The sequence below is a fragment of the Podarcis melisellensis genome, assembly GCF_964234715.1.
Source record: "Podarcis melisellensis genome assembly, chromosome: 12".
Classification (NCBI taxonomy): Eukaryota; Metazoa; Chordata; class Lepidosauria; order Squamata; family Lacertidae; genus Podarcis; species Podarcis melisellensis.
In genome coordinates, this window is record NC_138544.1 from 34142928 (window position 1) to 34157772 (window position 14845).

The 14845-nt window shown below is 39.2% G+C and overlaps 1 protein-coding gene across 5 annotated transcripts in view; it reads right to left on the bottom strand.

The window, feature by feature from the left end:
- Nucleotides 1–1567: 1567 nt before the first annotated feature.
- ANKIB1 (ankyrin repeat and IBR domain containing 1) overlaps nt 1568–14845 on the bottom strand; it is a 48086-nt gene continuing 34808 nt past the window's right edge. For 3 of the 5 annotated variants that reach the window (XM_081931230.1, XM_081931228.1, XM_081931229.1), the window contains exons 13-20: nt 13718–13804; nt 13559–13625; nt 12228–12373; nt 9719–9897; nt 8971–9022; nt 5864–5975; nt 5495–5628; nt 1568–5103 (exon numbers count right to left, since the gene is read on the bottom strand). In XM_081931230.1, coding sequence (XP_081787356.1) covers nt 4354–5103; nt 5495–5628; nt 5864–5975; nt 8971–9022; nt 9719–9897; nt 12228–12373; nt 13559–13625; nt 13718–13804 — 1527 coding nt within the window. In that variant the 3' untranslated portion in view covers nt 1568–4353. The remainder of the gene's footprint in view (nt 5104–5494; nt 5629–5863; nt 5976–8970; nt 9023–9718; nt 9898–12227; nt 12374–13558; nt 13626–13717; nt 13805–14845) is intronic. The other 2 variants (XM_081931231.1, XM_081931232.1) reach the window with 2 other exon arrangements.

A 14845-nucleotide genomic window follows, 5' to 3' on the forward strand; every position in this document is an offset into this window, starting at 1 on the left:
ATAATGTAATGGTGTGAGATGTTGAGTGGGCCCCTTATTGAAAATGGAGTTGTGGTGGCAGGCTGGGATTGAGCATATTTCTACCACACCACCAGAAACCCCAAATGGGGAAAACCTGAAACAGGCCAATGTGTATTCTCTGTAGCCATGGGAAGTGGTTTCAGAGAGAAATGGAAGGTACCATTAAAGGGTGTTTCTGAGTGGGTACTAGGATACCAGCAGGTGGGTAATGTTATCACTTGAAGAGGCAGAAAACGTCATCCTTTTTTTGGATGTGGGATCCTTTTCCTGTAGAGGGCAGTCCCCCTTTGGCTTTTTTAAGGGTAAAAGGTAAAGGGACCCCTGACAGTTAAGTCCAGTCGCAAACGACGCTGGGGTTGTGGTGCTCATCTTGCTTTACAGGCCAAGGGAGATGGCGTTTGTCTGCTCCACAGTCAGTTTTTCTGGGTCATGTGGCCAGCGTGATTAAGCCGCTTCTGGTGCAACAGAACACCGACACCAGAGCAGCACACAGAAATGCCATTTACCTTCCCGCCAGAGCGGTACCTATTAATCTACTTGCACTTTTTGGGGCGCTTTCAAACTGCTAGGTTGGCAGGAGCTGGGAATGAGCAATGGGAGCTCACCCCGTTGCGGGGATCTGACCCGCCGACCTTTTTGATTGGCAAGCCCATGACTCAGTGGTTTAGAGCACAGCGCCACCCGCATCCCATTTTCAAGACTAGAGGTCTACAATTCACATTGGTGGTGCCCTAATGCCCACTTTAGAATGCAGCACATGAAGCTCTGAACAGAAGGACTCTACACATTGGGCCAGTTGTTCTCACTAGTTCTAATCCAACAATGCAAACATGTAGCCCAGTTAGCTACTTTAACCAACTGTTTGGTGATGAGTCAGGACTAAATCCAGTCCCGATTCCCATCCTGAACAGCTGATGGGTAATATTTTTGAACTTTGAACAGGTTGGAGAACTGTGCATGTAGCAGCTATTCCTTTATGTATTTTTGCTATCCTGATTCCACCTAGATCAGGGATGTGTCTACTTACTCAGACTTTCTGTTTAATATGTAAACTGATTAAGCAATGACCACGTGAGCTCACCTTGTATCAACAGAATCAAGCTAACCAGATTAGTGAACTGTATACATCTCCTGATGCACTGGACTTCTTTCTCTTCGCACACACACACCCTATAATTTCCCCTTTCCATAGCTTTAAAGTTAACTATATCAAATAACCCAATTATTTAAAACTCCATGCAGTTCAGCTACTTAGGTAGATACCTTGGTTCATTATTATCTTTTTAAGTATCTCTGCACATAGTACTTCCTTAATGTTACATGGCACTTTAAATACATAATAGTAGGTTGGATCCAAAGGTACTTACGTGAAACTAAGTCAACAGATGCTCTTCCACAAGAGCTTGTGCAAGCATATTGATTACTTTATTAGAAATGTACAACGCTTGCAGGATAGGACCAGATGTTATTTTCTTTCTATTCCCAGTTCTTTGGCTCCAATCCACTATTTGTTAAAGAGAATTAAAATTAATGAGACAAAATGAAATTAGATTAAGTAATAAATGTTTAATCAAAGAATTTTACATATTATTAACAGCATTCATTTGGCCAAACATCTACATGGTTGTAATATCCTACTGTATATAAAGTGGGAATGTATCAAGTATAGACTATGAAAGTGCAAATAGCATTTTCAAGATTATTATTTTTACATTACAAAATTAATTGGTTTACAAAATAGGCTTGCCAAACTTTCTTTCTGAATTGCAAATTCAATTACTGGGGTGGTCTTAAATTTAAATAAGTACCAAGAAAATACAAATTTAATATGCTAAATTTCATGCTCAGAATAAAGTCAACACAGGAACAATGGTGTATACTGCACAATCTAAACCAAATTACAGTAAAACCAGAACCCACAAACTTCACTATTCGTCACAGAGAGCACTTGTACATATCTTCTCTTAGCTTTGCAAGACATCTTAATGCAATACACAAAATCTGTGTGAGGATCGTCCTATTTGGAAATTATAACTCAAGGATGCTGTATGTGCGTCTCAAATTAATTTCAGTTTAAAACCAATTAATGAGGATAGAATCTTCAAGTCCTATTTTTGGTTAAGAAGATTTTATACCAGACAGCTGTTTAAATAGTTTCTCAAGGCTGAAAACAGGGTTTCAACATCAATACCTTCAGGATAGGGCAGTTAGAAGCCAAGCTAGAAAATGTAATGGATCTACAGAATACAGTGAACAGAGCAGCGAACTATTCCTTCTAAATAAACTTCTAGAAGAAACAGATTTATTTTTTTTAATTTTGGAGTAAATAATTAATATGTAGTTATTTAGTATTATGAGCCACAGGGACTGCAAGATTCCAACAGTAATCTTTAAATGAAAGAGTTAAAATACTTTTTCTTGTAACTCACAGTAATCAATATACATACAACCTTATTTCCCATCATAATACTTTACTATACACAGTCAGTAGCGAGAAACCTTTATATCAGACATCAGATCTCTCATATCGTCAAACATAAAAATGGAACATTTCACCTATTTTCCTTGTGTTATCCTAGGATTCGATTATATGCAAGCAAAACAGTAATTTAAACAATTTCTTCTAGTTAAAATTACAAACTGCATCACTGTAACTTACAATGAGGTCTTGATGCTTTTAAGCCAATCTCAACAAGAATTTTCTTCACAGTAGGACACCACTAGGGAAGGTAATTTTTTTTCTTCCTTTTACATTAAACAGCAACCACACACCAAACGAATATTGTGCAATTGAAAGAATACACAGTAGTGTTTTCATTATTTATATAAAAACTTTTGAGCATTTAGGGTATGATACTTCCCAATGTGGGCACAGTGTCTGCATAGAGGGATCAGCACAGAGGGTTTTTTCTAAAGAACCCCGTTTCTCCCCTCCCTTTCAGAATGCACGCCCTGGTGGCACCCTTCCCCTATTCCACTCTCAGGCTCTCTCTGCTCAAGATGCAGAAATCAGATCGCACAACTGTATTGAGCAGGAGGGCTTGGCTGGAGATAGATGAAGCACACACAGATCTGGTGCAGCCTGAACTGCCATGGCATGCATGCTGGGAGGGGGAAATGGGGCCCAGCTGATTTGTATGGGGATCCTTCTATGTGTTAGCACCACACCTGTATAGGGAAGAATTTTACGCTATGTCATTATTTACCGGAAAGGCAAGGCCATGAGTGGTTTTTATGGAGGCTTTTGCACTTCATAGCATAGTAACTCCAGAACAGATAACTACTCATTCAACTGTGGCAACTATCTATTTGAGTTAGGCAAAGGCACGGTAACATGTTGCATGTAATATGTATTATTAAATCTTTATTGTGGGACTGCCTCTAATGTCAAGAAATTTCAAACTTCTTTATTTTATAATTATTAAAAGCATAAAATGTATTGTTAATTATGAAAACAAAAGGCATATGATTGCACTTCCATTAAAGTGTCTTTTCAATACAGCATAGCTGCTGCTAAATCAACTATTTAAAATAACTGTTCTTAACAGTAGAATTAGGCTTAATTAACTTAAGGTACAGCTTATGTTAATGCAGTCACCATGGCAATAAATGCCAGTTAAATTTGGAAAAGCATTTCTTTCAAGTGGTCCTTCTATCACTAATAATTATAGGTGCGCTTTAAAACAGCAATAATGCATACTTCTGTGTTGAAGTTGTTTGCTATTTACAGTTTGGCACATCTGTACTGTAAATAGACATTAAAAAAAAACAATTTTAATTAGAAAATAATATCCACTCCTTGGTTTGTGAAGCAGCACTGAAGAGAAGTATTGTATACCTCAATTCACACTGCAGGTTAAAGATTAGTTGGGGAAAGGCAATGAAAAAGCAAGGTATAAAAAATACTGCTAAACACTGGTTTGTTAGAAGACAATTCAAATAAGGGGAAAAGAGGAGAGAATGGTTTCGTAGAATCAATAATTCAAATACTCAGTGAGCCTTTAATCCACACTTTCAAGTTAAGGATCACCAGCCTAAGGCTAAATAGATGCTGCATTGTATTAGGAATGTGGAGTACAAACTATTTCTCTCTCTTCAAAGTGAACAGAACACTGTCAAATGCAATGGAAATTCCCTGAAAGGTTCACATAACCATCGTAAAGAACTTAAAGGGATTTCCTATATATTCCATCTCCACACCACGGATAAACAACCAAGCTCTGCTTATGTGGGCCAAAGTCTCCAGAATGCTTACTCCACATAGTGTACCGCTGGCAACTGCCTAGCCATTTTGGCTCCATAATCAATTTCTGTGTTCAGGCTTGTTTGTGTTCACACCAAATGTACATGTTCATTCCACTCAGTTGAGCTCTGAGATATTTGACTTGAAACATCTCCTGAAGCATCCACTTGGCTAGCTGCCTCCCCAGCTGAGTCCCCACTTGGTGGCACTGCTTCTCCTGTAAGAACATTCCCAACAGCACCACTCTCTTCTGTCTGGGTGCTTCTACCTTCATTTTTGAGCGAATCCTCAAAAAGTGCATGCTCCTCCAGAGGGTCCTGTCTTGCATCAGGAACATGTGGTTGCTCCAATGACCCCTCTTCAGTACTGGGTTGCTGTGAATCATCATCCGTTTCCGTACTTGCTGAAGGAATGAGTGCAATACTTTGAGGATTCATGTCATGGAACCAGGCCATAATGTTCCCAAGGAGATTTTCATTTATATTAGGGTCTTGGCTACTTGAATCAGCTTCACTAGATGTTGAATAGAGGCCACTTCTTGCATCACTGAAGGTGTGAGAACTAAGATGGTCAGTTGAAAATGGATCACTGTCTGCACTTAGTTTCATCAGACTATCACCAAGTTCTAGAAGTTCAGAGCTACTTAGAGCAGCTCGTGGGTTATCTATACTTATGGGACCAGAGTCCAGCCTTGTAGGCAATGAAGTACCTATTGCTCCTAAGGAAGCTTCATTGGTTAGAAAGTCTCTGGTTTCATCAATAACTAAACCAGATTCTTGCAATGATAACTGAATAGCAAGCAGAATGTTTGGGTCATCTTCATCCAAGGAGCTTAAAGCCTAAGAGAGAGATTAGAATAATTTTCAGAATAAATGCAATATATTTATATCTATATACACACATTTACAATCATATACTTAGAGCAGCGTTTCCCCCCTAAATAGCTTCCAATTTCCAAGAAGAAATTATGCATTCAAGAGAATACAATTTCATAATACTTAATTTAAGCTAATATTTTTGGTGTGAAACTAATGTCCAAAAGATGCTAACTCAGACACAAGTCCCATATAAATTCATGGTACTTCCAATTAAACCTGTTTAGGAGCTTAGGTGTTCAAATTATTGACAACCAGAGTTAGCTGACAAATTAGCTAACTAAAAGCAGAGGCATGCAAGATACAGATACAGGAAAGAAAAGAAAAGAAAAGGGAAAGTCACAAAGGAATATACCTGCAGAGAATCTTGGTTTTCAGAGTGACTAACAGGAGTATAGTCATGAAGAGAAGAGCTGTGAAGAATACTCATGGAAGCTGAACTCACCATGGAATTACCATGTCTTCTGTTACTACCTGGTTCTTGAGTATCTGTTCAAGAAAAGAAAGTTTATCCCTTAATTTTACTGAGAAACCTCGTCACCAGATACTCCAAACCACATTCAGTTAGGCTACACATGATTTATTTTGGCATTTAAGGCTTGCTAATCAAACACTAACAAATTGCTTCATTGAAAATAAACTATAATCTATATACAGAATTCCTCTTTAAAAAGAAGGAATATCGCTAGCAAAAAGGTAAAGAGAACTTCTATACAAGTCTCACCTAATGTGCTTTCACTGGGGTCATCGGGATCTGGAGCATTACTAAGCAGGCTGTGCATGTCTCCACGTCGACGCTGTCTGTGCCTCCTCCGATACTGAAATTCAGCATATTCCTGCATAAACCAAACGTTACAAAATACAGGGGAGCATGCAATAATAGTTTTGGGCATAACAAACAGCACATTTAAAGAAAAAAAAAAGAGTGCCTGTGATTTTATGCATTATAAAATCACTTGTTTTCATAAAAGTAAATAGCAGCCTATACCATGCAAGCTTTATCAAAAGAAAAATTGGACAGATTACACAAACTACTAAATTAAACTAACAAGACTATATAAAGCTGCCGCTGAACTGCTTGCAAATCTTACTGCAAGAATACCAAGGCATATTTATCTTATATAAAATATTTAATTATGCATTTTTATACTTACTGTTTAATTGCTTTTCCCAAAAAGTTTGTGTATTATATTGATAAATTTTACAATTGCCTAACGTTATAATACCACATGGCTCATCCTCAGGCAAAAACACTGGCTTATCTGCATCCATTTCAGCATTGCTTAAAATGTTAAGGATGCACTTAGGGTGTTTTATAACATTAAGCGTGGGTATAAGAGGCTAGTATAGAAAACAAGATTTCTGTAATGGAAAAGGGTGCTTATCAATAAAGTACAGTACAGGGAATTATGTGTTAATCAGATGCTCATGTTCTCTATCGATTATCACTGCTTTGATATAACAAACTGGATAAATAAATTGTTTCTGTTATGGGCAAAAAGGTTTGTGGCAATATCAGTGCTTTCAGATATCAAATACTACAACTTTGTAATAGGAAAACAAAAAAAGGAAGTTTCTCGCAAGAAACAGACTGAGTTTTATTTGCTGAGGGCATGATTGTTTGGGATAAAAGCATTGCTACATTTTTTGAATGAACAACAGAATGGCAGATGAGATTTAAACTAAGCACAACATGTTAGAGTTTTTAATGCCAAATAAAGCAAGAGAGCGTTTTCCAATGTTCACTAGAAACCTCAGTAAGAATGTCACCTCAGTGCTGTTACTGTGGAAGCATGTTACTGTGGAAAATCATGTTAAGATTTATTAAAGGTCTTACTAAAAATGCTAAGTTTGAGGGTATCTGGTGGCCTCTCTTTGTGTTTGTTACTCGATTAGAAGAGCTCCACTTTCACAGCTAGATTTTTTGAGACAGGACAAGACAGCGATTGCCCATGATTCTTGGTATATCTCATATAATACTTGTATGATATTTTACCATTTTAGTTTGCAGGTGTTTTCTCCAATAAGGTGTGTGGATGCTAGGTATTTGTAGCTCCACTGCATCATTTAATTTTCTCTTTTATTGTGTTATTCATTTTATAAATTTTCTTGTTCTATTTGTCCTTTTTCAGGTTTGTATCTGCTTTCTCTACTTATGTAACAAAATGAAATAAAGACATATTTGAAAAAGAAAGTCCTATTGAATTCAATGGGACTAGGATTTTTAGGGGTCGTTTTTATAATTATTATTGGGAATTATCGGGAACCAAGTATTATAGGAAGAACTGGGAAAAGCAAGCAAGTTCATTTGCCTATAAGAAGCAAGCTATATTCTCGCAGGCATACTGCTGTTCAGCAACAATAGAAAAGGAAATATGCAGAAATGTGTGGATCTTACAAAAAAACCCAAACATCACACACTAGGTGTAGAAAACCTATCTAACTCAGGGATTTTCATACTTGAGGCAGGAACAGAGGCTGCAAAAGGAACAAAATGTAAAATTAACCTATTCAGATCAATCTGGTGTGGTTTTAAGTAGTATATTTATTTCTTCCCGGCGTGTTTTGCAGCTGATGACAAATTTTGTATAAAATTTAAACTAAAGAGATAGACATCTCTGGTTAGATGCCTGTGTCTCACTACAAGTACAAGCCTGCACTCACATATATTTGCATTTCCCTGAAATGGAGGATGCTTAAATACATACAGCTAGGAGGAATGAAAAAGGGAGGGAAATTAAAAACAGTGTGCCAGCACCAGACTAATATAGATCATTACTGATCGCTGGCCTTGATCAAAGAGCCAACTCAGAATGAGGAACTGAAAGGTATTTCGTGTTACAGAACTGGCATGGTTCCTCTAGGCCCTTGAAAACTTTATTCATGGTTTAGTCCCTTGACAATGAGGAGGAGGAGTGTAGGACATTCCCTTAGAATAATAATAATAATAATAACAATAATAATAATAACAATAATAATAATTTTATCTATATCCCACCCTTCCCGGTTCAAAAACCAGGCTCTGGGCGGCTAACAACAAATTTAAAACACTTATTGATGCAACAAAAATAGCATAAAATATGGTATAAAACATGAATAACGATAAATTCAGAATTGAAAAATCAATTTAGGGGGGAAATCCATCCAATAAACATTAGATGATCATGAGAGCTAGCTGGCTAAATTAGTCCTATTTGGGCCAGCATGGAGACCAGGGGAGAATTAGCTGTGGGATCCCAGAGCGGATAATCTTAATAAAAAGGGGAGGGGGGAAGGAAGAGGAATAAAAGATCAGGCTAAGTTCAAGTTGAAAGCCAGGCGGAATAGCTCTGCAAAAGGAGGTTAAATCCTGCAGGGCCCTGGTCTCATGACACAGCATTCCACCAGGTCGGAGCCATCACTGAGAAGGCCCTGGCCCTGGTGGAGAATAATCTAACTTCCTTAGGGCCTGGGAGCTCTAAACTATGATTATTCATGGACCTTAAGGTCCTCTGTGGGGCATACCAGGAGCATGGAGCAAGATGCCTCTCCCATATCAAACAGGCTTAGATAGAATGCTTCTTTAGCTGAGACAGTTGTCACACTGTTTGCAGGGACACAGCTGAAGCAGAGCTAGAGGATTAGGATGTAAGCTACCTTGTATATCTACCATGATATATAAAATTAAATATATTTCCTTCTATTGTAAAGCAGCAAAAATAGAAAGCTCATCCAGACCTTGTAAACCTTGGTGCAGTTTGCAACAACATTAGGAAGCTAATCATGCAAAGTGAAATTCCATCTTAATTTCCATAATAATACACATTTTAATTAAAAGTGACAAAAAATTACCTCGGGGGATGCAAATCCTAAATATTCCCAATCCCATGTTCCACCAGCAAAGCTATAAATTAAACAGACTTTGTTAAAGAATACTAGAATAAATTGTGAACACCCCCTCCAACAAACTGAGTACAAAAACGAATGTGTTCATTTGATCAGCTTCAAGGGCTGTCCTGTGCAACCTTTCTGGAATTTTACTTCAAGGGCAATGGTGTTAACATTTGTGCCCTTCCCTCAAAACCACCTCCTTTTTGTTAAGTGCAGCTGGAGCATCCTTTCTCAAAAGCCATGGGGAACTAGAACTTGCTAGTCCTTGTTACCAACAATGCTACTATATCCATGTAAAAAGATTCGCAGTCAAGAAAAAAACTTTTGCCAGCCAGAAGCTTACAAGATAAGCTGAGGTGTTTTAAAAAAGTTATTCCTGCCTTTTATTTCAGAGGAGCAGCACTGCACATACAGACCTCAGTCCAGCTAACAGATGTATAAATCTTTCCCTTGTTACAATTCTGGCCACAAGCACATGTCTGTGTCCTCACCACACCCCCACCGCTGCCCCTTTAAAACTGTTAGGTGGGAAGTGGGGAAGCATCAATAATAGATTTTTAAAAATGAATTCTGCAAAGTAAACCTACCAGGACTACCTGCACTACAACTTGAAGGCTAAGCAGAGGAGTTTTTAAGGCAGGCTTACCAAGCCGAGTGGCTGTCAGGTGAACCTCTTTGGCCATACAGATCTTTGTTATGATTAGGTTACCTGCGCCTTGGAGCTTCTGGAGAATCTGCAGGAGCAACTCCTCGGGCCACAGAGGCCAAGAACTCTTGCCTCTTCTGCTGTACAAGGCAGGCTGCACGGATGATTTTATGACGCGGAGTACGAAGGTAAGGCCTGTTCACTTTCTGAGCAAGATCCTCAGTGACCATCTCAAGATCTGTCTATATCAGAAAATAAATACTCATGTAAATTCTTTACAGGACAAGAAACCATAACTCTGGATACTTGCTGTGCATGTTATTTCCATGGAGACAAGAAAGAACAAACCAGGAAAAAGTGGGTTAATGGTGCCTAGTACAGGGTGGATCACATTGCATAGTTGTGGCTATTCTGATTCCTGAGGCTCTTTCCTAGTTCTGCTCATAGGAGCATAAAATGTTCAACCTGAAAGAAAAAGTCTGAAGAAAAATAAAACTCCCTCCTTAGGGAGCATGGCTAGAATACAAGGATGTAAGGACTGGTGAGTTTTAACTGAATGAAAGATGACCCACTCACCTACCTGAGTCAGTGATGGAACTGGCTTCCTCCTGTATAACCCCTGGAAGGAACATTCATGGTAAATGCCCAATGTTCTGTTCTCTGGCTGGCATGCAGGAGTAAGCCAGGAAACAGTGGGACTTGCCTAAGCTGAACCAATTTGGCGAGAGAATTGCATACAGGTGGCTAACTCTAACATGGTGGCAAAAAAAGAGCATTTGGGTTCTTGCCTGGAAAGAGGATTTCTATGCATGCAGAGAGGTGACCCCAAGTGGGACTTGACCACCACCTAGTGGTCAAAAGGAGAATTACTTCTCAAAAGAGAATCTTCAAAACTCCTTCAATTTTCTATTATGACAAGCCAAGGAAGTAGAAACAGAATAGATGAGAATGACAGCCAACACTAACTAACAAGCAATAATACCATCTTCTAAATAAAAAATAACAGTAATGACTAAAAAGCTCAGGCAAACTGTACCATGAATGCAGAAAGCAGACTCAGGCAGCCCAAGCCATGATTGAAGGCTTCGACACATCATACTTGTTGGCAATGGCCACATGCCTTTTGTGTATCCAACTCAGTTACAGTGTTAATTAACACAGTTAATTTTACCACTCTGGTCTTGGGCAAAAAGTTCAGACATAAAGCAGCTGCCCTGGAAGTTGAAGGGGTGGGCATCAGGTCCAGAGCCACCACCAATTTACATCGGAGAAGCAGATAGTGAAAGTACTGAAAGAGATGGTAATAGTCAGGTTCCTCCAGCTCACATTCCCCTCTCCGTTCATCCTCATCCAGAATAAGATCAGAGACGACAGGGTCCTGCTTGGGTAGCCTGGGATGCTTTGAAGTAGTTCTGCCCTATCATGAGGGCTAGGAGAAAAAGTAGTTTTTCCCTCTGCAGCTGAGGCTGGCAGAGTGTAGGGGGGAAATGTAAAACTATTTTTGAACAGGACAGGCACACAAAGAAATTATTAAGAGCTAAACTAAAAGCCTGAACCAAATACAGAGTGGCAAAGGGTAGAACGGGAAGCAATTTGGTGAAGGCAAAATAAAAAACAGGATTCCAAAGCTGGGTGGCCCCTGTGAAGGGCCCTTCTCTTTTGAGCAGCAATTTTGCCTTCAACCACTAAGTGGACCTCAAGTGATAGCTACAGTCACAGAGTATGCAATTGCAGCAATGTGTACTGCCCAAAGGGAGCCTCAATTTTTTAAGAGCTTTGTAAAGGAGAAGGCTGCCCTGGTCACCACCCTGACAATACACTAAAGTGGGTTGTTTTGGGGGGGAAAAGATCACTGAAGTAGCTCCTTATCAAGTGGAGCAAACCTGAAAGTAAATTGGGAAGAAGCTTTTGAGTTTTGCAGCATCTGCTCTAGGTGTCGTAAGCCAACAAGTCAGAATGGATCTCTGGCTTTCTTCCCAGAGTGATAAGATCACGAACACACACACACACACACAGAGAGAGAGAGAGAGAGAGAGAGAGAGAGAGAGAGAAGGGGGGAGAGTTGAAGTTCCAGAAGGGGTCCATAAAATTTTAATGCCTGCCAGACATCTTATCTATGCCATCTCTGCTCAGAAGAATGAGAGGAATTAGAGCAGGACATTTTTAGCACACATTACACTAAGACCAAATATTTTGTTGTTCATTGGTACACAGTCTTACGACTTCTAAAATGGATAACAACAACATGACACACTAAAGGCACTTTTAAGGATCCTTGATTTCCATGGGAGAATAGAACATCTGCTTAATAGTACAATCCAATACATACCCACTCAAAACGAAACCCAAGTAAGTTCAATAAAACTTACTCCCAGGTAAGTATGCATAGCATTTCACCCTAACACTTCTTCATTGAAGCCAATAGGATACAGTACATATCTGCTTAATCTTTGAGTTGTGCTCTTAAGAATACAAATCTAGAGGAAGTTACTGGGAAGCAAGCAAGAATTACTAGAAAATATCGATTCAATATATACAACTAGTCAGCCACTAACACAAGGGCCTCCTTTACCTGCATAAGTTCGAATATTTCTTTTTTTGTGCTTTTTGGCTCTAGAAAGAATCCATATGGGTAAGAACACTTCAGGATGCGACGGGTTTTGAGGAGTTCTTGTACTGCATCTTCAATGAATGTGGTATCTGGATAACCTCCTTCAGCTGCAAGAGAAATCCAGGCATTGCAAAGAGTATTTTGTTTCCCATTTGCTGATGTGAGGACTATTTCAGCAACAGTAGAACTTATTCTAAACAGAGTATAATGTTTTGTGCAAAATCAAAATTGTTTTTCAAATCCTAATCTAGATTTCAACAGAAAAAGCTCTATGTCCATTGTTTGACTGCATTCAGATTTCTGCATTCACAAGACGGCATAGTCACATTAGTCCAAATTAAAAGAAATTCACATTGAAGTCCCACTGAAATTACAAAATACAAGCATGAGCACACAGAGAAGATGGACAGTGCACTCTATAAAGACCACTTCAAGCAAATGCAGGAAGGAACTTAGGGCTTCAGATGGAGTAAGATCAGGGGTAGGCAACCTAAGGCCCAGGGTGGATGCGGCCCAATTGCCTTCTCAATCCGGCTCACGGACGGTCCAGGAATCAGCGTGTTTTTACATGAGTAGAATGTGACCTTTTACTTAAAATGCATCTCTCGGTTATTTGTGGAGCATAGGAATTCATTCATCCCCCCCAAAAAATATAGTCTGGCCCACCACATGGTCTGAGGGACGGTGGACTGGCCCACAGCTGAAAAAGGTTGCTGATCCCTGGGTAAGATGCAGAAAGTTCTATGAAGCTTCTGTGTTGCTGCCTTCAGTTGCTAGGGGCAGTTGCAGTCCCATGTGAGGACATCTTATACTCACAGGAGAAAAACCATGTCATATAGAACACCATCTACTAAAATCAGAACGTGTGCAAGAGAAGAGACAGATCTGAATAGCCAAGGATGGAAAAGCTGGGTAGGAACTAACTCCCCAAGAGAAGAGATCCTACATGAAACTAAAGTTTCTTGTTGCTTTTCAGCATCAGCACAGATAAATGAAGAAAAGGAAGCAACAGATTGGTATCAGAGAGGAACTGTATGACAAGTAGATTGGGGAAGATACTAGCTGGTATTGCAGAAAATATATCTTTATTTGGATTAAAAGACATAAAGCACATGTCATATACTGCAATGTATTGTTTGTTCACCCATTAATCAAAGTAAATCAAGCCACACAAATGCTCAGTTTGATAAGGACAAAAGCAGTGGCCAGAAATAAATTGGATTTTGAAAGGCTTTGGTGTACACACATTATTCTGAGCACCCGAATGTATCACATAAACTCAGCACACTTACGTCCACTAAGAGCTCTACTCAGTTGTTCCATCTTTTCTTTGGCTGTTTTTAGAAGGCGCTGTTCTAACTAAAAGTAAGATAAAAATTTTAAAAGTGAAAAACACTGTTTTGAACTAATAAAGCTGGAAAATAATTTTATAGAACTATTTCCAACCGTACTTGGTAACTGAGCTCATGGTTCTTAAACCTTGTGTAATAGTGCATAAATCTATCAAGTTCTTGAAATCGTTTGTGTTTCTTTTCAGCCTAGAAAATAATTACGGGAAAGAAAGATAAAAAAAAATTAACGACTTGCTAGTTTTATCTTAATGTAACATTTATGAGCAAAGGGAAATGGGCAATCAACCATTTAAAATGTGAATAATAGAGCTTTATTCACAAGCAGCATAGTGATGAATACTGTATGAACAAATCAGCCAGCTGTAAATATACCTTAATACATCTCACAAGTCAAACTGCACTTTGGCGTTATTAAGTCAAACTCCTAAGCCCGCTTTTTTCTGCCTTACGTTGTATCCTTTGGTGGGTAACATTCCACCCAGCCACTTTCCGCTGCTTTTCCTTGTGCACCCCTCCTTCTGCCATTCTTAGGCAGCCCTCAGAAGTTTCACAGCAGGGGCATGCAAGGTATTGGTGAGGTGAAGATGCTGCTTTCTTGAAGTACATCAAGCTCTTGAGAGCCTGTTGAGCTACCAGCAGCCTTGCAGCTAGGTCACACCTGTACAGGGGCATCAAGTACGTACACTGGTGGCTCCACGTGGGAGTTGTATAAAGGACCACTGCAATATGCATTATCACAGTGGCTCTCAAAGATGGTTCCCTAACCAGGGAAATTGCAGTGGCCATGTACGCAGCTCTGTAGTGAGGCAATGGTAGATATATTTGCTGGCTTTGCATGTTGAACTACAAATCCTTATGCTACTAAGGCCATAATGGGATGGGAGCCAGAAAGTGTGAAGCAGACCTAAACATTTTTTTAAAAAAACCCAAAGGGTTCCAAACTTTAGGAAGCTTCTTAGGCATTTCCTGGTACAGTGGTACCTTGGTCCTCAAACTTAACCCATTCCGGAAGTCCATTCCAAAACCAAAGCGTTCCAAAACCAAAGTGTGCTTTCCCATAGAAAGTAATGCAAAATGGATTAATCCGTTCCAGACTTTTAAAAACAACCCCTAAAACAGCAATTTAACATGAATTTTACTATATAACGAAACCATTAATGGTTGATAGGAGCTCGTGCTGTACTTTAGAAAACAGGTACCAATCCTATGTACAATCCTATGTATGAT